Source organism: Pteronotus mesoamericanus, unplaced genomic scaffold (assembly GCF_021234165.1).
Source record: "Pteronotus mesoamericanus isolate MK-2021 breed Mesoamerican mustached bat unplaced genomic scaffold, CSHL_Meso_final contig_657, whole genome shotgun sequence".
Taxonomy (NCBI): Eukaryota; Metazoa; Chordata; class Mammalia; order Chiroptera; family Mormoopidae; genus Pteronotus; species Pteronotus mesoamericanus.
The window spans coordinates 5,935,035-5,960,148 of record NW_026555229.1 but is presented as its reverse complement, the minus strand read 5'-3'; the positions used below and the strand labels follow the sequence as shown (position 1 = coordinate 5,960,148).

The 25,114-nt window shown below is 46.6% G+C and overlaps 1 protein-coding gene across 2 annotated transcripts in view; it reads right to left on the bottom strand.

Moving 5' to 3' along the window:
• SUFU (SUFU negative regulator of hedgehog signaling) overlaps positions 1–25,114 on the bottom strand; it is a 95,691-nt gene extending 70,577 nt beyond the window's left edge. For both annotated transcript variants that reach the window (XM_054581430.1, XM_054581431.1), the window contains exons 1-2: positions 24,769–25,114; positions 20,302–20,436 (exon numbers count right to left, since the gene is read on the bottom strand). In XM_054581430.1, the coding sequence (XP_054437405.1) occupies positions 20,302–20,436; positions 24,769–24,950 (317 nt within the window). In that variant the 5' untranslated portion in view covers positions 24,951–25,114. The remainder of the gene's footprint in view (positions 1–20,301; positions 20,437–24,768) is intronic.

The following is a 25,114-nucleotide window of genomic DNA, read 5'->3' as shown; positions in this document are numbered from 1 at the left end:
ACTTAAAAAAGATAATACAAAAAAACTGTATACTTTAAAGCTGTTTTTTTAAAAAGATTTTACTTATTTATTTTTAGAGAGGGGGGAGGTAGAAAGAGAGGAGGAAAAACATTGATGTGAGAGAGAAACGTCAACTGGCTGCCTCTCACAAGTACCCTGATAGGGGACCAAACCTGAAACCAGGCTTGCGCCCTGACCGGGAATAGAACCGGCAACCCTTCGCTTTGTGGGATGACGCCCAACCAACTGAGCCACGCCAATCAGGGCTAAAGTTGATTTTTAAAATTGAGGGAAAAAGCTAAAGGCTCACAGTAAAAAAAAAAAAAAAAAATCAAAAATCACAAACTATAAATATTGATACAGACACAGAAACATCCATGTTAAGCACACAAGATGTTCAACCTCACGCATAAGAGAAATACAGTTTAAATACAAATTAAAAACAACAATGAGATACCATTCTTGCCTATCGCATTGGCGAAAATTAAAAAGTATAATATCACATGTATTGGCGAGACTGTGAGAAAAGATGTATTCTCACATGTTGCTGGTGGGGATACAAAAACAGTACAACCTATTTGGAGGGGAAGTTAGCAATACCTAACAAAATTATATACATGTTTACTTTTGACCCAGCAATCCCACTTCTAAGAATTTGTAATTGCAAAATATTGGAAACACCACAAATGCCCGTTCCCAGGACAGTGGTTTAACAAGTACAATGCAACTATAAGAATAAGGAAGGGCTCTACAAACTGATAAGGATACTATTAGGCAAAAAAAGCAAAAAGTACTATAGTATGCTACCTTTTGAGAAAAAAAGAAAATAGGAAAAAAAATATATATATACACACACACACACACACACTCATTTGTGCAAAAGGCAACAAAGGAAAGAAATCAGAAACTAGTAAGATTCGTCACCTACAGAGAGTAGGTGGGAATGGGGTGAAAAGGACTGTGGGGCTAGCTGTGTGCATGTGTGACTTTTCTTTGAATACATATCCTCGTGCATCATAGGTATTCGATAGGGACTTAGTGAATGAGCTCTAACAGGCCCAGGCAGCAGCCCTTTCCATCAAGATCCAGCCCGACCTCAGAGGAAGGGTCCCTGCTGGCCTCCAGTTCCTCTGATATGCTGTACAAGTGCTCTTCGCATCTCTACAGGGTAGCTGGCCCACAAGCCCCACCCATCTCATTCACAAATGTGACCACTCACCTGCCTTTTAAAGGTGGGCTGGCCCACTGTAAGCCCACAGCTGAGGATACGGCAACACACTGGAGATGCAAGGCAAGCACTCTTGGCATTGTATGATCATACCCAGCTGGGCTCTGGGCTGAAAAAGCATCCTACAGAGGACAGGAAGGTGACAGCCAGCTCAAGTGTCCAGGGCTCTTTTACTCTCCTCCCTGAAAGTGGCAAATATCCAGCAACAATCCAGAACTGGGCAGACCAGTCCTTTATCCTGGGGTTGGTCTTCCAGCTCTCCTCCTCAGAAATTAGGCTTAGCTCCCTGCCATACTGGGTTGGATATCCTCTCCCAGAAGAATGGAGCCTCTAGGTCTTGTCACAGGGGACAGATCTGCAGATTTTTTCCTTCAGTGACCGCCCTCCAAGTGCACATCCATGCCCCATGCATGTCCCTAGTATGTGTAGGGCAAAGTCTAGCCTTAGCCCCAGCTGGGCCCATAGATCATAGAGAGAACTAAACCAAAGAGTTCCAGCAGCTCTGGGACTCTGCATAGGAGGCTGCCTGCCCCTTCCCCCCTCTGCTTCCCGGAGCAGTGCCAAGCAAGCAAGTCTGAGGACCACGCATCCAAATTCCAGCACATGCTTGGCGCACCAGCTGCCTTCACCATTTGCACCAAGTTTCTCAGGTCGATATGCTCCAATGCCTTCAGCGCTGCCCCAAGTCCAATCATGCCCTGAGAACAGTCACTGCTCTGCCCCTTACTCTATGCAGAGAATAAAGAGCTGCCTGGCAAAGGGAGGGCACCACCAGAAACCATGTCACTAGAAAAAACAGACATGAGCATTCCCCAGTGCATGGCCTCGCCTGTCCTCTAGGGGACTTTCTAGGCAAAGAAAGAGGGACAAAAGCTAGAGCCCCACTTTCTCCAGGGCCCATCCCTGCTATCTCCTTTCCACACAGTCTCCCTGGTAACCTCATAAAGTGGCTTTAGGCATCATGCCTCTGTTGAGGGCTCCCTAGTTTACCCCCAAGCAAAGAACCAGACCAGACACCTCAGACTCAGATTAAGCAGATCTGAACTCGGTATCGTCCCAAACCTGATCCTTCTCTATTTTTCCTTAACTGTAGAAAAATACCAGCATGGCAGCCTCAATAATGGCTCCCCAACGATGTCCACATTCTAATCCCCGGAACCTGTATATGTTACCTTCACGGCAAAAGGGACTTTGCACATACGATTAAAGTAAAGACCTTTAAAAAAACTTTTTTAATTCTCACCCCAGGATATGTTTATTGATTTTAGAGAGAGAGGAAAGGAGAGAGAAGAAAGAGAAGGAGAAATAGAGACAGAGACAGAGATGGAGAGAGAAACGTCAATGGGTTGCTTCCCATATGTGCCCCAACCGGGGATCAAACCCACAACTTTTGGTGTGCGGGATGATGCTTCAACCAACCAGGCCACCCGGCCAGGGCAAATTAAAGATCTTGTGATGGGGAGATTATACTGGGTTATCTGGGTACACTCCTTGTAACTACAGAGTCCTTAAAAGTGGAAGAGAGAGGTAGAAAAGTAGGAAGGAGGGAGATATGATATGAGGACTTGGCCTGCCCTTGCTGCATTTGATGAATGGAGGAAGGGGCATGAGCCAAGGAATGTGCATAGCCTTGAGAAAATGGAAAAGGCAAAGAAATCCATTCTCCCTTAGAGCCTCCAGAGTAGAATGCAGCCTGGCTGACGCCCTGACTTTAGCCCAATGAGACCAGTGTCAGACCTCTGACCTCCAGAACTGTGTAAGATAATAAAGGCGTGTAGTTTTAAGCCACTAAATATGGGGTCATTTATTATAGCAGCAATATGCAACTAATACAGCCACCAAGCCAGAATCCTGGGAGTCACCTTCCAGTCCTGCCTTGTTCCCTGTGCTGTCAACTCCCCTCCACCCTCCTCAGCAGCTCTCAAATCTGTCCTCTCCGCCCGAACAGCCATTTACCACACCTGGGTTAGCCTCCTGCCTCCCTCGCTGGCACGGCCAGTGCTCATCTCCTGCCTCCTGCCCTATTTACTTCTTCGCTCTGATGTTCACAGAACGGAAATACGATATACTCCCTGCTTAAAAATCCTCCAAAGCCCACGAAAATGAGCTTCCAGGAGAAAGCCCAGGCTTCTCAGCCACCCTCACCACAAACTGGGCCCCACTCACCTCCTCTGCCTCACACTCTAAGCACCAGGCCCAGCAATGGGATGGCAGATCTCTCTCAGGTCATGCTTACGACTTCCTCACCCGAGGCTGCACCCGAGGCGGTTCCCTTTTTCTTTGCCTTCTGCTAATCTTCAGGAAGGCCCGCGTGTTACCCACCCTCTCTGCGCTGGGTACCTAAGCTGAATATCTTCTGTTTGCAACTCCTATCCACCCCCATCACAGCAGAGAGATCCTGAGGTGGTCCTCACGATCCCTGCCTCCTGGTGCTCATGCCTTTGTGGAATCCTCTCTCCTTGAGTGAGGACAGGACCTGTGACTTGCTTTGAATGCTGTCCTAGGTGACAGAATATCACTCCCATGGTCATGCTAGGTTATTTAAGGCCACATCTTGCTAGCAGTCTCTCTTTGCTGCTTGCTTTAAAAAAGTTTTCTTGACTCCTACAGATGCAAGGAAAGGAATTCTGCCAACGGCCTGCAGGAGTTTGGGAGCAGACCCTTCCCCAGGAGAGCCTCAGATAAGAATGTAGGACAGCTGACGCTGTGACTGCAGCCTTGTGAGGTCCCGAGCAGAGGACCCAGCTCAGCTATGCCTGGACTCCTGTTCTAAGCTGCTAAGTGTGGAAATTTGTTACACAATCCATCCACCTCGTTCTCTTCTCTGCAAGGCTGACCTGCATGCGGCTCCTGAGACCTCTGGCTACCAATAGGGCTCAGCCAGCAGGAGCCCTGACAGGAAATCAGAGGGAGGGAGGAGAGAGAGGCTAGAGCTCCCTCCCTACGGGGTTGCCTGGGGTTGGCTGTACCACTCGATAAAAGGTCACTCTGGAGAAGGACACTATACAAGTCTTTCCTTCTAGGTTCTCGAGTGTGCCACAATTTACAGCATCTGACACCGGCTACTGGGGTGCCTGACACTTAGGTCAAGATTCTAAAACAAGTATTTTAAAACTGATCAATCTGCCCTGGCTGGTGTGACTCAGTTGGTCAGAGCATCGTCCTGTAACCAAAGGGTTTCAGGTTCAATGTCTGGTTGGGTGCCTACAGGAGGCAACCCATAGATGTTTCTCATGGCGATGTTTCTCTCTCCCTTCCTCTCTTTCTAAAAGCCATGAAAAAATGTCCTCGGGTGAGGTTAAAAATAAATACATAAATAAAAATTGACCAATCCATCAATTTACAATAAAGAAATTACTATTCTCTTGGTTTCCAAATGTGGGTAAATTATTCATACTGGAATGTTTTCCCCATTATGAGAGGACTATAATTATCATCTATTGCAGAAACAGGAAAACGAGTTTCTTGACCATTTTACTTGACCATGCTTTCTTGCTAGACATGAGGTTGCTTCTAAAGCTGCACTCCTTTGGTGCACATCGCACATCTTTATGCATGTAGTCTGTCTTTCTTTCCCCTCTCCCCACCTCAAATAATCCACATTTAGGAGTCCTATAATACTTTAAAAGTTGGTTTGTGAGTATTCAGGAAGGAGGTGTTATCGCTAGAAGCTAGCTCTGTGTGTGTGTGTGTGCGTGAGCGCACATGTGTGCACATCATGGTATCATATGTGACTAACTTCATCCCCTTTTTTGGGTAGATCCGGAAAACAAGGCAGACCAGAGGGGTTGGACAGTGTTTCTGATACTGACCTGCCTTTCCACCCTTAGGTCCCTCTACACCCACACCGTTACCAGCCCTGTGCTGTGACCCCAGCCGACCCCCATTCCCCAAACTTGTTCCCTATCCCTTGCGATGACTGCTGCTGGCCCCTCAGTCTGGAAGGCTGTTCTAGTCCAGCCTTACCTTCCCAAATCCTCTTGTCAAAGCCCTTCTAATTACCATATCTTTAAGTCAAAATATGCTCTTTTTCCACACCATTTTTTCTCAAAGCTGTTTTATCTCTAGTGCAGCACTTCATGTGGTCTTCCTTACACTTTAAACAGGGCTCTTTCACATCATACTGTGGACTCTTGCCATTCTTTTTCTCCTTTGTAGTCCTCCAAAGGGACAAACACTGAACACAGAACAATGGTGGGCACTTACTAGGCGCTCAATAGCTAGTGATCAACTGACTATAGGTGACATGTACATACTGAGGCCAAATAAATGTTTAGTAAATAGACTAAATCTGAGAAAAGAGGCAAAATTTTACAAGATTTAGAATGATGGGTAAGAGATAAGGAGGTAAATGGCAGCCCAAGGTTATGGGCTGAAGGACCCAGGCAGAGCAGTGAACTTGCGGGCAGTGCAGAGAAACTGAGAAGCGAGGCAGGTAGACATCAGAGATTCTTAGTCTTGGGCTCCTTGCACTCTTTGGAGGCCCCAGGGTGGACCTAGGGTAGAAACTGATTACGGTCAGAGGGGAGTCTAGCAGCAATGGCAAGTGCAGAAGCAGCAGAGGTCACCAGAGCTAACACGAACCCCAGCTCCGCCACTGTCCAGCTGATTCTTGGGCAAGTTAAGTCCCATGTGCACTGGTTTCCCCACCTGTTAAGCTGAGAAAAGAGCATTTACTTCCCAGAGTGACTGGGAGGCTTTTAATGGTATGGCACAGTGTCTAGCACCCAGCAAGCATCCACTCATACATGGAAGCTACCAGCATTCACCTCTCATTTGTTTAGTTGGTGATCACTAGAAACAGTTCCTCTCATCAATTCTCTCTGAAAACATCAGCAGATGCCTCCAGCTTCCCTACTTCTGGACTCTGGAGCTTAATCAGCCCCATCCTTCAAGAGCTGCCCGGGTCTTTCGGCTTCACCCACATTCCTGACCTTGGATCCTTCCCAGATCCCTCAGACCAGGCCTGAGACTCTTCCTGACCGTTACCATGCCCTGAGTGATGCCATCGCAACAGGATTCAGTGAGCAATTACGAAGTAAACATTTGCAAAGACGATGTTTTTATGTTGAACCATTCATAATTACTGAGACTCCTTAGCAGTTTTGAAGTGGTGCTTGGTAACTGCAAAAGTGCTATATACTACATATAAGGCTTTGTAAAATTCTTTTGAAATATGTTTATATAGTAATATTCTGACATAGCTAAGTTTTTTTTTTAACTTTCAGCTCTAATATATTAATTTTGTATAACCTTAAAAAAAAGAAAGAACAAGGCAGTAAGGAGGTTGAGGGGCTGGGGAAAAAGGTGACGGGATTAAGAAGTACAAATTGGCAGTTACAAAGTAGTCACAGAGATGCAAAGTTCCGCGTCGGAAATACAGTCAATAATATTTGAATAACTATGTATGGTGTCAGGTGGGTGTTAGATTTGCCTGAGGGATCATTTTTTTAAGTTATATAAATGTCTTACCACTATGCTATGCACCTGAAACTAACATTGAATGTCAAGTGTAATTGAAAAAAAATTTAATTAAAAACAAGAAAGCAAGCCCTGGCTGGTGTGGCTCAGTGGAGTGAGTGCTGGCCTGCAAACCAAAGGGCTGCAGGTTCCATTCCCTGTCAGGGCACACGCCTGGGTTGCGGTGCAGGTCCCCAGTAGGGGGTGTGCTAGAGGCAACCACACATTGATGTTTTCCTCCCTCTCTTCCTCCTTTCCCCTCTCTCTCTCAAAACAAGTAAATAAAATCTTTAAAAATAATAAAAAGAAAGGAAGGAGGGAGAGGAGGAGGAAAGGGAGGGAGGGAGGGACCCCATCAGCCGAGACTCTGCCCACTCACACTAAGCTGGGAGGCCAGGGAGGCTGGAGTGCAGGGCAGTCACCTTTGAGTTTTAACTTTGAGTAGTAGATGCCCTTTCCACTACACGCCATCCAACCAGATTTGGGAAATGTATCTGCCTCAGTCAAGTAGATGTTTTCTGAGGTCCCTTGCTGGGAGCCAAGGACCACATTCCCACAGCATTCCTCAGGTTTAAAAATAGTAAGTCCCAAAACTCATTCAGCTGAGAATCCAGCCAAACAAACTCACCTGGCTCCCAACACTTGGGTGGCTTAACTCTATCGCAGGAAGCAAAGAGCTCCCCAGACAGAGACACTAAAGCAAACAAAAGCATGGAGCCAGCCCGGAGCAGCAGACCCTTTCTCTGCAGGATGGTGAAAACTCACAGCTCACGCTCCCCTAGTGGAGACCTACTGTACCTTCTCCCTCTATTCCCAGCCACCACCAAACGACTGAAAGGTCAGTCGGTCCCCTGGGGGATGCCAAGCCAGGGTGGCGCTCTCTAGGAATTCCGGGCTGACGAAGAGCCTGGTGCCCGGCTTTCTTGGCATCACTGTGACAGCTGCAACTCTTGGCTTTGGCTTAAAGCAACATTCATACAAAGATCTTTTTAAAAATAAAAAACACAGGCTAGGCAGCGGCAGCAAGATCAGTCAGATTTGGGAAGGGAGGTGCCATCCGTACACAGGTGTACAGCTTAGGGGCTTCCTGCATGCCCAAGAGCAAGGCATTCTGCCCACGGGACTTTGTCTGCCCACCGTCCTTCAGGAGTCTGGGAAGCCAAATGCCCCAGAGGATTAAGACATCTGAGAGAAGGCAATGGGAAGAAACAAGTCTTTTCAGCATCTCAGCTCCCCAAGGATTGTACTTCTGTGTGTTCTGTACATGGGCACATCATGTCACAGCTGAACAAGCGCTGAATGGTTATGATATTCCTATTGCTGTCCAAAAAGATAATCAGGCTGAGACAGTCAATGACAAGCAAGATAAGACAGTATTAAAAAGCAATGAGCCTTCCTCTCAGTCACTATCAAAGTCAGATTCAAATATCTTAATGGCATTTCCTTTGAGCCACTTTTGCTGCTGTTTCCTTTTTAGGGAAATAAAACCATCACTCATTTCTGTTCCCTTGCTTTTCTACCAGTGCTGAGGCCCCACCGTGCTGCCGAAGTTCCCTACAGCTCCACTCCTGCCCCACGTCACAGTATCCCTTTGCTTCCCTCCTCAGTCAACAGGCAATTTGTTAGATGTCACATTCTTTCCAGCGCCTTCAAACTCTCCAGGCTTATCTTGCCCCACTCTTCTCTCTCACCAAGCGCCAAACCCACTGGCCTGCCTTCTGTTCCTTGGACCCGTTCCCGCCTCAGGGACTTTGTACTAGCTATTTTCACTAACTACGATCTTCACATGGTTGAGTGACCAGAGCAATGTGCAACTTGAGGGAGCACCTATTGCACAAAAAGCCACTGGATGGTTCTAAGCAAAGAAGTGAGATGCATGAGATGCTATGAACACTGCCCCAAGCCACAGAGCTAGCGCAGAATGAGAGGACCCACATTGGCAATGCTCCTGCAAAGCTCCAATGCCAAAGGCTCCCTGCTCAGCTACTGTCTTCCTTTTGGGCCCTTTCTATGTGCAAAACTCCTGGCTACAAGAATAGAAATTGCCACACTAGCTTCAACAGGGCGGGGATATATTGGAAAAGTTACAGCAAGAAGGAGAAGGGGTTAGGGCAAGCTACCGCTGTCTTCTGTCAGTTTCCATTATGTTTCTTCCTCTCACCACCAAGTTTTTCAGAAGCATTTATGAGTCAAATCCATCACAGGCAGAATGCACACAGCCTGCCAGCTTGAACCCCTGGGATCGGGAGCCTGGGGCAGGCCCCATTCTCTAGTACTTACCCCTCCTCACAGGCATGGCTCCTGAGTGCCTAACCTCATGTTAAAAAGCCTGAGATCAGAGTAAGGGAAACTGGTGGTCAGAAGCAGGGGTCCAAGCACCCTCAGAGTCAGCACTGGAAAAATAAGACATCTCCTCGATTGGCCTTCTGGTTGGAAAAGCTGATTCTATGGCCCAGAACTTAAGAAGCCTGAATAACATGGGAGAGAGTAGGAAGGTAAGGGATCTTTGCAGGCCACTAGCTTTTACTAACATTCCAATAAAGGGCCTGGAGTCCAATGAACCACATTTCTCTGAGAAGCTCCTATAAACCCATATTTCTCACTGACAAATGGGGAACTGGCTTAGCCCCAAACATAGTCCTGACCATGGTCCAGTTCTGAGCCTCAGGACTTCTGCTCTCAAAGCGCCCTCCATCAGGCCTCCAGGCATGGACTACAGAAAAGGAGGCAAAGAGGTTTTGCACGGTGACCTAAGGCTCCGAGGCTGCATCAGGCCCACCTCCCCACAGCGTTTTCCAGTTAAAGGGCCCTTCAGCCAAAGAGACTGGAGGCTCCATGAAGTCTAGGACAGGAGCATGCTGTTCATTACTGATTATCTCATGCGCAGAACTGTCCCAACAATGAGCATTTCTGTAATGAGTGAATGGCTGGCCCTCCAAATGAAGAAGAGAGGCCAGTGATTAACACTGGATGGGAACCAAGAGTACCACCCCCCATCCGGTAGACCCAGTGCCAGGAGAAGACAGTGGACCACCCTTTTTCCCAGGTTCATTGACCAGATCCTCCTGCAAACATAAAGTATGAATACATTATGTGATTCCTATTTGTGGCAGAAAGCCTCACGAGCCCTAAATGGTAGCCATTTATTTCAGGCAATTGCCTGAAATGTTATCTTGCCCCTATCTTGGCATCTGTGCTTATACCTGTGAACCTTTTGCAACCTTGGGTCCCAGGAGCCTGGGGTACTCTGTCAGTCCAGCCTCACGTTTTCTGTATCCATACACCCAAGAAAGGGAGAAACAAGGAGGCCCGTGGTGTTCGCTTCCAGGTGACAGTGACCACCACATCTAAACACTGATCACCTTCCTAAGGGGAAATCAGCAACAGGAACACATGGCCTTGGGACTATCACTATCAGGCATGGTAATCTATCATTAAAAAATCAAGATGTTAACTGAGAGGTCGGCAGCCAGCGCGACTGGTACATATACTACCTAAACTGCTCTTCACCTCTATGAGCAGTCAAGCAGCAAAAAAAAAGCAGGGGGGTGGGGGGAGAATGTAGTTAACACAACATGGCAAGGGGTAGGAGCCATCCTCCCGAACAAATGTGCTGTTTTCAGTATCTGGAAACCCTAGCAGTCATGAGGCAGCTGAATTTAGAAAACAGTGTTAGCCAGATAGTAGGAAAGCCTTGGAAGATATTAAGTCCCAAACTGATGGGACTCACACAAGACAGAAGCCCTAAAAACACACCTGGGAAAGCATCACTCATGATTAACTGCTTGCAGACATCATCAAGAAGACATATAAGGACCACAAACAAAAGGTGAGAGGATTAGGAATTTTTATAAATCCTTCTCTAATTTCCAACATTTTTGGTAACATGGGTCAATTGTCTTTATAAATGAAAAAAAGCAAATTTATAACTGAAAAGTGACAATGATGGATAGAGCAGGAAAAGTACAAGCCAGGAAAGTTTTGGATTTTGGAAAATCCTCTTGACCAAGAGAGAGCTGGAAGTCTGGCTAGAATGTCAAGGAGCCTGGTGCACTCATTCTCACCTAAGACAAGGTTAAACCAGCTGGGGTCTGCAGTTGGCAAGTCTGCATACCAATCTCCCTATAGTCTGTACTGGAGGACGCAACCAATCATGAACCTTGGGGATGAGGTTCTAGGCCCTAGGACCAGCTCCAGGCTTTATGGAAGATACCACTGTTGGGGAAAAGAGGTAGAGAACTCATGAGCCACCCCAGTTAAAACCAATAGGGACAGAAGACTTCAGATGTGGACCTAGCACTTACTCAGGGGAACTCACTCACTTATTGTCTTGAAAAGTGACCAAAAGGAAAATATGCCAGAAAACATAATTAGTTCCACTGTCTAAACTCATGATGCAAGAAAGAAAAAGAAGTATATGTGGTCAGGGACGGAGTGGGTGTGGGAGGAGGACAGAAACAAAAACAAAGATACGTCACCAAAGAATAGATACAGAGAGCAGATAAGCATATGAAAAGATGTTCAACATCTCACATCATTAGGAAACTGCAAATTAATACAATAATAAGATACCACTCCACCCCCATCAGAATGGCTAAAATCCAAAAAAAATGACAATACCAAATGCTGGTGAGGACACAGAATGAGAGGAACTCATTCATTTCTGGTAGGAATGCAAAAGGTACAGTCACTTTGGAAGACAGTTTGGCAGTTTCTTACAAAGCTAAACAAAATCTTACCACATGATCCAGCAATTTAGCCCTAATGAGTTGAAAACTTATGTCCACACAAAAACCTAAATATGAACGTTTATGACAGATTTATTGAAAACTGCCAAAAACAGGAACCAATCAAGATATCCTTCAATAAGTGAATGGATAAACTACAGTACGTATACAATGGAATATTATTCAGAGATGAAATAAGCTATCAAGCCTTTGAAAGACACAGAGAAAACTTAAATGCATATTGCTTAGTGAAAGAAGTCAGTCTGAAAAGGCTACTTTATGATTCCAATTAAATGATATTTTGGAAAAGGCAAAATTAAAGAGACAATAATATAATCAATGGTTTGGGAGGAAGGAGTTTGGGGGTTTGGGAGGAGGGAGAAAGGGATGAAAAGGCAAAGCACAGGGATTTCTTAGGGCAGAAAAATTATTCTGTATGACACTGTAATGGCAGATACAACATGTGTATTTGTCAAAACCCATAAAACTGCGTAACACAAAACAAACCCTAACGTAGGGACATTAGTTAATAAAAATGTATCAGTACTGGTCCATCAATTGTAACACAGATACCACTAAAGCAAGACATTAATAATAGGGGAAACTATAAGCAGAGAAGAGAAAGGGTATAAGGGAATTCTTTATACTATCTGTTCAATTTTCTGTAAACCTAAAACTGCTCTAAAAATAAGTTTTTACAAAACTTAAATTTAAACTTAAATTCTATAAAATTTTAAAAACCACTACAGAAACTTAAAGACATGAAGATCTGCATTAATATAAGGACAGAAAGAAAAAAATATCCTCTGCAGGATGACAAGACACCTTCTTATCAGCACAAAAATCCTTCGCAGATTGGCACTGCCGACACCTCAGCTAGTTGGCGTGCGTCCTCCGTGCCTCTACGTGGTCATTTCTACTCCATCTCCCCCCGAGAGAATGATCAGACACCCACACATCCTGGTCAACACATGCTCATGGGGCCTCGCACGAAGCGCCCTGACCACGCGAGAAGCATGACCATGTAAACTGCACAGCTACGCAGGAGGCACCACCTTTGTTAAGAGTTGCATTCTTTCCTGGCCTTGACTTGAGAGATGACACAGGATTCTGTCACGTGCTCTCAAGCTCTGCCCTCTTGCCATTACCTAGCAGGACTCTTTCCTCTTTACAAAGTCGCTTCAACATCCAGCTCACACTTCCCCTGCAGAGCACCTCCTGCTTCACTACTCACACTCCATTAATCCAAGATACATTTGAACCTAGTTGAATAATTGTAATAGGGGCCCCCAGCTCCAGCCCACTCTGGACACAGGTAGAGGAGCGGGAGGACGGCTGGAGCAGGGCGGTCCAGGTTTACACAGCCCAGCTCCGGCTCTGGCTCCAGCATTCACTAACTAGGTACGTAAGTTCCTCAGCACCTCTGTGCCTCAGTTTCCTTGTAAAATAAGACTGATGATCCCCACCCCATAGAGCTGCTGTGAGGATTAAATGAGTTTACGTAAAAGTACTTAGAATAATGCTTGCATTACTCTAAGTTAAGAACTGTGTTTGCAATTATTATTACATTTTTTAAAGACTTTATTTATTTATTTTTAGAGAGAAGGGAACAGATGGAGAGAAACATCAATGTGTGGTTGCCTCTCACGTGCCCCCTACCAGGGACCTGGTCCACAACCCAGGCACGTGCCCTGACCGGGAATCAAACAGGTGACCCTTTGGTTTGCAGGTCGGCACCCAATCCACCGAGCCACATCAGCCAGGGCTATTACATTTACTGAAGTCGCACTGCAGATCACAGGGTGAGAGGAGACAGCTTCAAAGCCACAGAAGCCAGACGAAGCCAAAAGCTGCTCCCAGCCCCAATCCTCACTACCTTCTTTCCCAGGGACTTTGCCATTTCTTACCACACAGATGTTGGGTTTTCCAAGGGCAGGAGTCAGGTATGACTTCCTCGGGTCCCCTAAACCCAGCCTTCTCCAAGGTTCTGCCTGTATTGCAGACTTGACAAAGCCTGCTGGCGGGGTGTGCTGCACAGCCCAGCGCTCCGTGCGGGAGAGCGCGGCGGGCAGGCCAGGGAGCTGTGAAGGTGTGTGCAGGGCTGAAAAGACTGCTCCCCAGAGCTCAGGTCAGAGGACAAGATCACTCCACATACATCGTAAGACCAGACATCAGAACTGAGGTACTGAAACAAAAACGTAGCTGACTGGGATACCACAGAGGCAGGACAGAGGAATGAGTTTGGGAGTCAAAGGCCAAAGTCCAGAATCAGGACCCCTGAGCCAGAATGCTAGGCAAGGGAGATGCTGGCAAACCCAGACCTAGAACATGGCAGGTGTGATGGCCAGCATTCAATATGGAAAAGCCGGATGTGAAAGATGGGAGACCCGAAGGATGGGCTGAACAGCGAAGAATCCTAGGACTGAGAGATGTGATCAAGTCAAACCCATAAAGGCTTATGAGCTTCTGCCTCTCTCTATGCAGGAAGAAAAGGAAATCTCCCGGTGCTGGTCAGCCTAGGGAGCCAATCTGATGTGACAGTCACTGCCCAATGGTCAGGCCTCTTGGACTTCTTTTAAGAAAAATAATTGACATAAAGATTTATATTAGTTTTAGGAGCACAACACAGTTTCAACACTTATATACCTTACAAAGTAGTCACCAAAATAAGCCTAGTCATCATCTCTTCTCGGACTTTTTAAAGTGAGTTTGACCGGGCCAGCTCGAGGAGCCTCTCCCCAGCTGTCCCTTTACTGGCGAGGGACTCTCAGTTGAACAATATGGAATCCCTACCCCATGGTGGAAGAGCTAATCCATGCTGGGAATGAAATGCTTTGTGAATGAAACGCTTCATAAAGGATGAAACCACACACCCACACAGACCTGCTGGGAGCCCCACAATGCCTTTAGGTGTTCCTGTGGTTACAGAAGAAAAGGGATGCTCACCGCTTCAAAATTCAGAGCTCTGGGGCCTGAAATCCAGCCCAGAGTGGTGGGCTCAGCTTCAGAAAGAGCTCTAGCCCTGCCCTGGCCCCCATTCCCACCCTGGGCCAAACCAGGGGTGCCCCGCTCGTTCTGGGTAGCCCCAAGCCCCTTCCCTTAGCAGAAAGCAGTCACCGCGTCACACCAGCAGGTACCCTAAACGTGAACACCTCCGAGTTGAAAAGCAGTGGGACAAAGCTTCCAGGAGGCCTGCCCTCCAGTGAGCCAGCAGCCCTTCCTCAGCCCGCTGTGCCCAGCCGGGGGTAGGGCGGGGACCTGCCATCTGCGTGTGTGGCTCACAGAGGCATGCCAGCTGTTGGCCTCAGGAGAGCTCTGGGATGAAAGCAAACCGCCCAGCCGAGGGGGAACCATGCTCCTGGGACAGGTGTGTCACAGCAAGGATTTCCACTGGAAGCCCCAGGGGATGAAATGGCACAAAAAGTTCCCACAAACTAAGCTTTGAAGAGGAAAAATTAGCATTTCCCATCTGTAGGGGACCAAGATCACACAAAACAACAAGTGGAAAAGTTAATCTGTATCCAGTGTTTTAATAAATAACTCATTCAGTGCAGAGCCCAGCTGAGAGGGATCTGAAGGGAAAAGGAGGTTCTCCACCAACCCAGCAGAGGCAGCCACAGAAACCAGTCGCCAGCAGTTCCAGGCCCCAAGGGGGGGAACAAGAACGACTCCCAACTCCATGGACGGACCTGCTGAGAAGCCAGCATTTGGGGGAGAGAGCCCACACCGCCATGACAGTGGGACTCTACCCTGCAGAGCTGCCAGCTTTGGGCCAACAGCACACAGGCTGCCTGGAACCAGCCCGAGGTGTGCAGCAGGGGCCCTGCCCAGGGAAGTCGGCCTCACTCAGGGAGCCTGCCTGAGATGGCCCTTTCGGCCCAGCCGGCCCCTGCACCACGGTTAGGCACCCCGCCCCCCCCCCCCGCCCCCCCCCCCGCACCGCCGCCACACACAGCTTGGGTCCAGCCAGGGCCGCTGGCAGTAGCAGGGGCAGCCCAAATCCTCACAGAGAGCCACCTCCTGCACAGCCCCACAAACCTCTCCATTCCAGTCCACAGCCGCCTGGCCACAAAGGAAAGAGCCAGAGCTGCAGGCTTCCGACGGGCACTTGGCAGCTGGGGCTCAGCTGTCTCACACCTCCCAAGTCCAGGCAAGAGCAACAGGGCTGTCTCTGCTGCTGAAGTCAGTTGGGAGTAGCCTTGGGGTCCCTAGAAAAGCGCTCCATTCTCCCCTGTGGCTGCCCCGAGCTGGAACTTGTTCCATCTCTCTAACTTCAGAAACAGCCTCTTAAGAACCTTTTAATCCAAACAAGTGCTCTCTTGTCCCGTTTCCTTTCGTGAAGGTAAACAGGGAAAAACCTGGATGGAACTGGCCATCCCAGGGCTCATCCAATCAGTTTACTCTTAACCCTTTTCAGGGCTACCAGGACGGGGCTCCCCTGCAGCCCCCAAAGCAAGACTGCCAGGGGCAAGAAACGCAGGGAATCCTTGGGCTTCTGCTGTCTCTATCCTCAACAAGCTGCGAGGAGGAGATCTTAAGGGGAGGAGGCACCCAGTAGACATTTAATAAATGCTGGTGACCAATTAAAATGGAAAGGCGATACAGCACCGGGGCTAAGAACACAGCCTTTGGGGCTGCTAGACCCGGCTCCTAATTCACCACCTGTGCACTAAGTTCTCTAAGTCTAGATTTCTGTATTTATAGCAAGAGATAATAAGAATTCTTTATGTCATAAAATTACTTTGAGGATAACATAAAAATCACAATTTTATATTAAGAACTTAGCATTAACATGGAACATAGTAAAAACTAAAAAAAAGTTTGCTTATATTGTCATCTTAAAGACAAACAAGGCCCCGTTTGCTCCTATCTACCCAATCAGGACTGCGCGCACATAGAGCAGCAGGGATGGCAGGAGAGCCTGCTGCTCTCACAAACTTGCTCTATGGCCGCTGGCAGCCTGCTGGGCTTTCCTCAACTGTACAATTAAGAGAAATGGGCTAGATCAGTGTTTCCTATTTATCTGTGACAACAGATAATTCTGAATCATACTTTTTTTAAAAAAGTTCCCTTTTCAATTCTCTTTCAGTTTTTCTAATCATGTCTAGGGTCAGGTTCTATTTGGCATTAGCATACCTTTTTAACACCTCTTTCATACTTCCTGCTGATCTCTTGAACAAAGAGAAAAGTGGCCTCAGGCTTAGAATCTGTGACAGGCCACAGTATTAAGCTAGGATTTAATAACATTGCTTTGTTATTGCTGTGCTATTTCCATAATTACCTAAGTTAGAATTTAATAACAGTGCTTTGTTATTACATATGTTTATTTCAATAATCACCTTTAAATTATAGCAAGTGATACTGGTTTCCGTATATAAACATAATAGTGATTTGACTTCTAAAAATTTATTTATATTAGTTTTTAAAAGAAGGGTTAATTTAAAGAGAACATACAGTAGATAACATACTATAGGCGGTGAGAATTACTCAGGCGGCACTGGAAGTTTTAGGAACACTGGGCTAGAAGGTTTTTCAAGCCTCTCTCTCTGTGTCCTCCCAGTGAGATGCCGGTGTCCTAGAGTGTCGGGCTCCACATCTGGCCCCCGGCCCTGCTCACAAGAGTCCTCTCAAACTTCACCCCCTCCCTGGAGCTTCTTCAGATCCAGCAGCCTCACTAGCAGCCACTGGCTCCCCTCTGCTGCCAGAGTATGTTCTGTATCCATGCAGTGAAGCACCAATTACCCAGTACTATAACCACCTCTTTAGTTGACTTCCCCTCAAGAACAGGAGCTCAGGACAGGAATTGTGTCTTGGCATTTTATTCCCAACATACCTATTATGATGTTCTGTGTCTAGTTCAAAACGGGCGCTTGATCAAAGTATGCTGAATAAATGAACCAAGGCTTCTGTCATATTTTCACTGAATGAGGAGACAAAAGACAGTGGAAGAAGAACATTGCCAGAAATTCACTTGCTATAATTCCCCTTTAACACCTCTTAGCACTTATACTGGAAGGCAGAACACTCGCCTTTCTGACCTCAGCTTCGAGCACTAAATTAAGTAAGAATCGTGCGTCTGTCTCAAAGTGGCCTTGCCACATGAAATGTTTGGAAAAGCAAACTTTTCTTCAAGAAACTTACCAGGATTGAGAAGAGACCAGTCACACCAGTGCAAGGCCAATTACAAAGGTATTTTTTAACTCGTGCAATATACCCAAGAACTGGGTAAATTCCCAAGAACATTCCATCATGTCCTTCCAGTGACAGAATATGATTCCAGAAAACACTAGGCTTGAGTGGTGAAGTGAAAGCCCAATGAAGGTCTCATTATTGTCATAAATGACATGAATATCAAAGTGACTGAGAAATACAGAAATGATACATATGCTCAAGGGTACTGTTAAACTAGGAAAAACAGTAAGGAAGACCCTCTTTCAAACTGAGGTTGCCCCTTTGGAAATATGAAGCTTTCTCAACTATGTTCTTCACGTCATTTTGGGCCTTGAATCCCTATCTGATAAGCAGGTAGACTGTAAGAATATTTAAGCCACATAGGAAATGGTGTTCTTTAAACTATTATAAATCTGTCAACAAAAAGGTATAGCCTAGCTGCACTAAATACCCTCTGCAGGTTCTTATTAAGAGTATAAATTTAAGTCCAGCATAGTCCCTTTATTCCCTGCATCTGTTTGCTATTCTCGCTCCATTATTAATACTGTAATGCAGGGTCCCTGTTCAGCAGGATTAATTCCCTGCTCCCAAAGCCTTCTGCTGACATTGCAATGGATCCATTCAGAAGGCTGCAAAGATAGGCTCAGGCACAGCTCCCGACTCTTAATCAGTGAGGAGAGGAGGCCTGGAACTCCTGAGCCTAACAAGGGAAAAGAGGAAGTTGGGTAGGGCACGTGATCAGAGAGGTGGTACAGCCCAATGGTTAGGAGCTCAGATTATGGACTCAGAACGCTCAATTCAATCCTAACTTTTACAGCTTAGATGTGTGACTTTAGCCAATTCATTCAACCCTTCAAGGGACTCAGTGTCTTTATATAGAAAATGGAGGCAACAAAGAACTTGATAAAAATGTAAAGCATTTGACACAATGATACGAAAGACAATAAGAAGTTAAAAAAAAAAAAAGACTATTATCATCTTCTTTATCACCCCATCATCATGGCTTCCGCCATCAGCCCCTTGGGCTGAGGCAGGGCAGGAAGAGCCTTGCTCTTTTTTCAGCCTCCACACACTAAATAGCCACTACCAAGATACTAAAAAATGGTGGAAGGGGCCTAAGTAAATAAATAAATAAATAAAGTATAGAAAGCAAAAACAGAGGATATAATAGAAATAGAATCAGCTCTTAGTTAATCATGCTAAGGAGGGGAAGGAAAGACAGCATTTAAAGAGCCCCTCCCTCAAAAGAGTATAGATGGAAATAAAATTTGTTTTTTAAAATTACAGAGAGTAGCTTATTAGAGTAGGTGACATAATTGTTTAAGAGGCAACAGAGCACAGTTGAAAGAGTATGGACACTGCAGCCACACTGCCTGTGTGAGAATCCTGGTTTCATCGTTTCCACATTGTGTGACCTTAAGCAAGTTATGAAACCTTTTTGTATTGCAGTTTCCCCATCTGTAAAATGGGGCAAATATTAGTATCTACACCAGCTTCTGGTGAAAATAAATTATACAGTTGTGAAAATAAAATTAGTTAATGTATTTACATGTAAAGTGTATTTATATGTGAAGTGATTAGAAGAATGCCTGGCTCATAATCAATGCTAGATAAATGTTTGCTTTTATTACTATTATTGTTGCTGCTGTTGTTTTAACTGATTTACTATTAAGTTAAATTTTTTTTTTAATGTATTGACTGGGGGAGAGAGAGAAAAAGAAACATCAAGTTGATCAATTTGTTGTTCCACTTATTTATGCATTCATTAGTAGCTTCTTGAAAGGGCCCTGACTGGGGATCAAACCCACATCCTTGGTGTATTGGAATAATGCTTTAACCCAGCAGTCCCCAACCTTTTTGTCATGAGGGACTTGTTTCCTGGAAGACAGAGGTGGGGGCAGGGGCAGACAGGAGGTGGAGCTCAAGTGAGCATATTAGCTCACAGGTGGTGCCTACTGTCCAGCCCGCGGCCTGGCCCAGGATTTGGGGACCTCTGCCCTAACCAACTGAGTTACCTGGATAGGGCCTAGATTGATTATGTTTAACTTAATATTAAAATGTGTTTAAAATCAGTGATTATAGCAAGAAATAGGGGAGGCAAGTAGGATTTAGAAGTATACAAGGCAGCGAATGGAAGAAGGACCAGGATAAAAAATGTACTGTGATTAATCTGAGCACAGTAGAAAGTAGGTAAGATGGACAGAGGAATAGAGAAAGATACAGAGATGAACATATTCGTGATAAAGCAAGCAGAGTGAAATGTTAATGGTAGAATCTTGGTAGTATTTCAGTGTTCACTGTAAAATTCTTCCAACTTTGCATTATGTATAAAATTTTTCATAATAAGTTAGCAAGAAAAAAAGAAAGAAAATGAAAAGCATCAACACAAGTTCTGGGTCACAGCTATGCTGCCTGTCCTCTGAGCTCAAATACCAAGGCAAACTTGGAAAAATATGGCAGTTTTAGATCTCTTGCTCATCATCGACACTCTCCTGCACCAGATAAGCAGAGCTCAGGTGCCGACCTGGACCACGCTGGCACAAGTAGACACGGGCAGGATACAGAAACCCAGAAGTTCCATCTGAGAAATGCCAACTCTACAGAACTGAGACATCACCCCTCCTCAGGAAAAATCTCAAAAAAAAAAAAGAAGGCTCAGGGCTAAGGAACAGGCAGGTGAAGAAGGAGGGTGGGAGGCAAATGGCACACACTCACTCATGGACTCTGTTGTCACCATAGAGATCGCTCAGGCCGAAGCTGATGTAGTGCCAGTGCTCAGGGATGTTGGCAGAAGGGCTCCCCACGTTCCTGTACATGCTAACATAGTCCAAGGGGTCTGGGCCGCCCAACCTGCAAAAGACAAAGCACGGAGGGGGGTCAGTGTGAGCCTGAATGCAGACAGTGGAAGCTAAAGGGCTCTGCCTTACAAACCTGAAGGGCCCCAAACTGGAGGAACCTAGAGTAAAAGATAAGTAAAGGGAGGCCACACTTCTCTGGGATAAGACCAAGGTCTGGGTGGCTAGAAGCTGTGCAATTCCACAAGCACGACAGACTCCTTTCTCCTATGCCCAGCAGGCAGGACCTCTTTTAGAAATAAAACAGACTGATAGTTGCCCCTTTTGCTTCTTTCTGTTTCAAATTACTAATCCCAAATGGGTCTGGCGGGGATTATCTCTCTTCCATCGTGCCTGCAAACATTTCATGCTTCAAGGCAAGAGGTGCACCAGTCAATCGAACTGGTCTCTGTTGGAAGCCTATCCTGAGCATCCCCAATGGACACTATTCCTGGAAGGAGAGGCTCAGCTCCACTCCTGCCTCTTTGAGAGCTAATTCCTGAAAGACTATATTGTGCCCTATGTTAATTACAGTTTGTTCTAAACAAACCCAGTGCCTCCACACCCATTCCCCATACCCCACAGACTAAAGCTAGTCTTTTATCATGCAAGAGACAAAGGCCAAATTTAGGCTAGCTCAGCCCTGCACAGATAAAGATACAAAACTGCAGCAGAAGCCAGGCTGAGCCCTGTGAGTGCCTGGATCTGAAAGATGACCCCAGGAGATTGCCCTCTCAAAGGTAGAGCTGGAACATTCAATTATTTGGGGTCTCTAAGGATCACATTAAACTTTCCCCATAATTCCAACAGAGACGCAGTTGAGGAAAGGATTCAGTCAAATCCTCACTCTGAGGATTTAATTCAATAAGGGTTCCATTTAGTAATTAATGCTCTATTAAAAAAATACTGCTTTTCTTCAGAATGGATAGAGAAACTGGTAGACTTGAGAAACAGATGAAATGGAAACTATCAGTGGAAGGAAGTCTGCAGGTAGCCCACAAACACTCTGCATTTGAGCTGCCTCATACATCTGACTACTCCACAGACTGCAGGAACTTTGCTGCCCCTGGGACATGAATGGAGTGCACTTTGCAATTGGGGTCGTATGCTAAAGGAACACTAACAACAAATTAAAGGCATGTTACATGTGATCCCAGCAAGCATGCCAGCACCATGTAATTAAAACACTATTTAATACCAGTAGGGCTCCAGCCAGGTAGCTCAGTTGGTTAGAGCATCATCTCCACATGCCAATGTTGCAGGTTTGATCCCCAGTCAGGGCACATACAAGCAACCAATGAATGCATAAATAAGTGGAACAACAAATTGATGTTGGTCTTTCTCTCTCAAATATAAGAAAAGAAAAAGACCAGTAGGTCTGGTTTCATCTTCTTTGCCAGGATATTATTTACTTTTGTAAAAATCCTTATTCTGTGCTAGGAAATGCTAAGTTATTTATAGAATTTGTAAGAAAGTCGCTACAAATAGCTTAGAATCTCAACTGAGCAGATTAGGAAAAGGAACAAATCTCCATGCCTTTCCTTAACTCTGATTTTGCCAAATCATTTCACTAATTCCACAACCAGTTGGATTTAGGAAAGCTTGTCAGAGGAGGGAGGAAAGAAAAGGGGAGCTGCTCTGCAAGGACCCCATGATAGCTACAGAGCCCAGGAACAGATGGTGGTGGCTACAAGCTCCATGCCTGTTCCAGTGTCCTGCTGCAAATTCCTATCCCCCCCCCCCCCCCCGCCCACTTCAGCCTTGGTCCGCCCAGCAACAAGAGGCAAAACTGCATCCACCGTTCCATGCTACATCTGCCACTCCACTGCAGCCCTCTTTCTCGCCAAGTCTCCCAGGAAGTACTGCATCAAGGAAAGAGACTTTAACTTAAAGCTTCAACTGCAGGGAATGATCAAGAGTCAGACCAAATGAATCTCATCCCTGAGCATGGAGAATTCTGCTTTACTTACTTAGAGACCTGATGGAAAGCTGATGAGTGTGCAGAAATTTTTCATATTTGGAATTTAGAAAAAGATGTTATTCAGAGACCCAGAGCATCCCTCAACTTAATTCCTTGAACACCTGACTTCACTCCCCACAGCAGCTGCAGGAGCGGAGCAGCCCCAGAACACAGGCTCTGCCTCTCTGCTTCTGCTCCCTGCTTACTTAAGTCTCAGCTTTCAGCCAGCACGTCCTTGCCGACCAGGGTCCACTAGCCAAAGAGCCACCCTTCTGTCCCAAGAAAAGGAATCCCAAGGTTCCTTGGGCCACAGCTAGACCCAGGCAGCCTTGGTCAGGCATCCTGCTATGAGAGCTGAAGAGGTCTTGTGGAATCCAAATGTGAGGGACATGAGTGAATTAATTTAAGGATCTTAATCATGCAAAATCCTTTAAATCTTAGGAAGAACTAGTTGCAGGGCTGTCCCCTCTTATATTTTTCTGCATGTAGATAGCATTTCTAATTTCACAGAGTTCTGTACAATTGTCTTTATTCATCATTACATGTTAGACCATCTCTGAAGGTAAGTCCTGCCTGGTTTAACAAGCTTGCAGCAAGAAGAGAAAAAAAAGTTGCCCAAACCAGTCTTAGTCCTTTGCATGTGCTTCAATACCTTTTACCCACAACTCTATCCTTCATGGCCACTTGGTGACAAAAACAGTTGCCCAAGTCTGTATAGAAATTTCTCCTTACGCTCAAATGAGGCCTGAATAAACAGCACGGCAGAGCCAGGCCCACTTTTCTCATGACACAATCCAATAGAGTTCATCACAATACATATTTAAATATAGAGGCGCAATTAGAATAGGGATTAAGTTATCAAGAGCTGCTTTTCACTCAGAAGCTCTCTTCAAAAACTCCTTTCAACCAGAGAACAGTTTGCTCACCAGAGAGAACTGTACCACTGGCTACACCTCCTCCTCGCTACCAGAGGCAGACTGCTCCCATGATCATCCCTAAGGAGCAGGGGGCTGGTCCCCAGGCCCTCCACACTGTCAGCCTCTTGACATGCTCCCATCAACACAGGGAACTGGTCTCAGTCCTATAGAGCCTAGCTTCTGACATTTCTGGAAAGGTAAGACATGGTCCGGGAGGAGAAAGATTCAGTCCTAAAGGGAGAGGTAACCAGCAAAGACATGCACTCATTTCCCCCTTCGGGGAAATTCCTATTTGACCATACCCCAAGCAGCTGTCTACAGTCTTTCAGGACTCAGTGAAGGGGGCCATATAACACCATGCCTGCAAGAATGTGGTTCTGGACAGATTCAACCAATTTCTCAGTCAACTTTTGGTCCAGAAAGACCATGAAGATAGGCTTTCTTCCACAGTGGCCATAACACCAGTTTTGCCCAGAAGCTGAAGGAAGAAACAGGCTGCAAGCAGGAATGGGAACCTAGAGAAGACCATTTCTGCTCCAAGAGCAGCCCATCAGTAAACAGGTCCCATTCTTCACAGAGCTACTTAAAGGTTACTCTCAGCTTCCCTGAGAAACTGCTGCCTAAATCCTGAAGCTTGTGGCCAGGAAGCTCAACATCTCACTGCCTTCTTTCCACCCTGTCCAAGTCCCCGGATCTTCAGCATCTATGTGGTCCCCTTCCATCCTCAGCCAAACCACGGATCTCCCTGACCCTGTCTCTGTTCTAGCCAATATCTTAAAGCAAAGCAGCTGCAGAGCTAGAGGAAGCTCTGCATAAAGAGAACTGTGCCGAGTAAGCAGAAAGTTTATCAGAAAAAGTTGTTTCGTGAAACTTGAACACAAAAGCAGTACACTGATAACGATGTCTGAGCTCATTAGGAAAGTATCAAAAGGTGACCTCCTCCTCATCACTTGCACGACGCTCACAATTTGCTCCCCTCCTAACCTACAGGACAGCCCGGGTCCCCAGACCCGCCCCTACCCTGTGCGGTCTCCTGCCCTCGGAGCTCCTCCAGTCGCACTCCTCCAAAGCCCTCTCAAATGCTCCCCAAGCTCCGCCTCGCCTCCCCCTCCAGCTTCCCCTTGCCACTAATGACCCCCTACAGGCGCCCCCTCCTTTCACCACGTTTACAGTTCCCTCTCTCCTATCGATCCCCGCTTGGCTCCTACACACACCCCCAATTCACCCTGTTCTCCTAATCCCAGTTAACTCTTCAACACCCCTCCACCCTCGTTAATCCTTCGAAACCCACAGGCTCCGTTAACCCCTTTGTCCCCATTTCCAACTTGAGCGTTAACTCCTCTCGCAGCAGGAAGCTCTCCTTCCGAGTACTTTAACCATTCTCCTTTTCCTCCCCCGCAAATTACTTCGCCCCGGGTGTTTAAACTCTTCCCAGCCCGCCGCGTCGGTCTTCCCGCGGCCCAGGGCATACCAGTATTTGACGATAGCTGTAACCTGGAGCGGATTCGGCTGGTCAGGGTAAAGGCGGCGGCACTCTCCGTAGATGGCGTGCAGTCCCGGGGGAAAGAGCGAGGCGAAGGCCGGTGGTGCAGTAGGGCCAGGGGCCGGGGGCGCGGTGGGGCCGGGGGCACCGCTAGGCCGCAGCTCCGCCATCCCGGCGCGTAGAGCGCTGGGAGGACTCGGGAGGGCGGACGAGCGGGAGAGAACTGACGCGCCAGCGGGTGGACCCCGTAAGTGCGACTACCCGAAGCGATGGGGGCTGCAGCGAGGTCCACGATCCGCGCCTGCGCACAGCGAACCGTCCGCCCAGGCCGTCG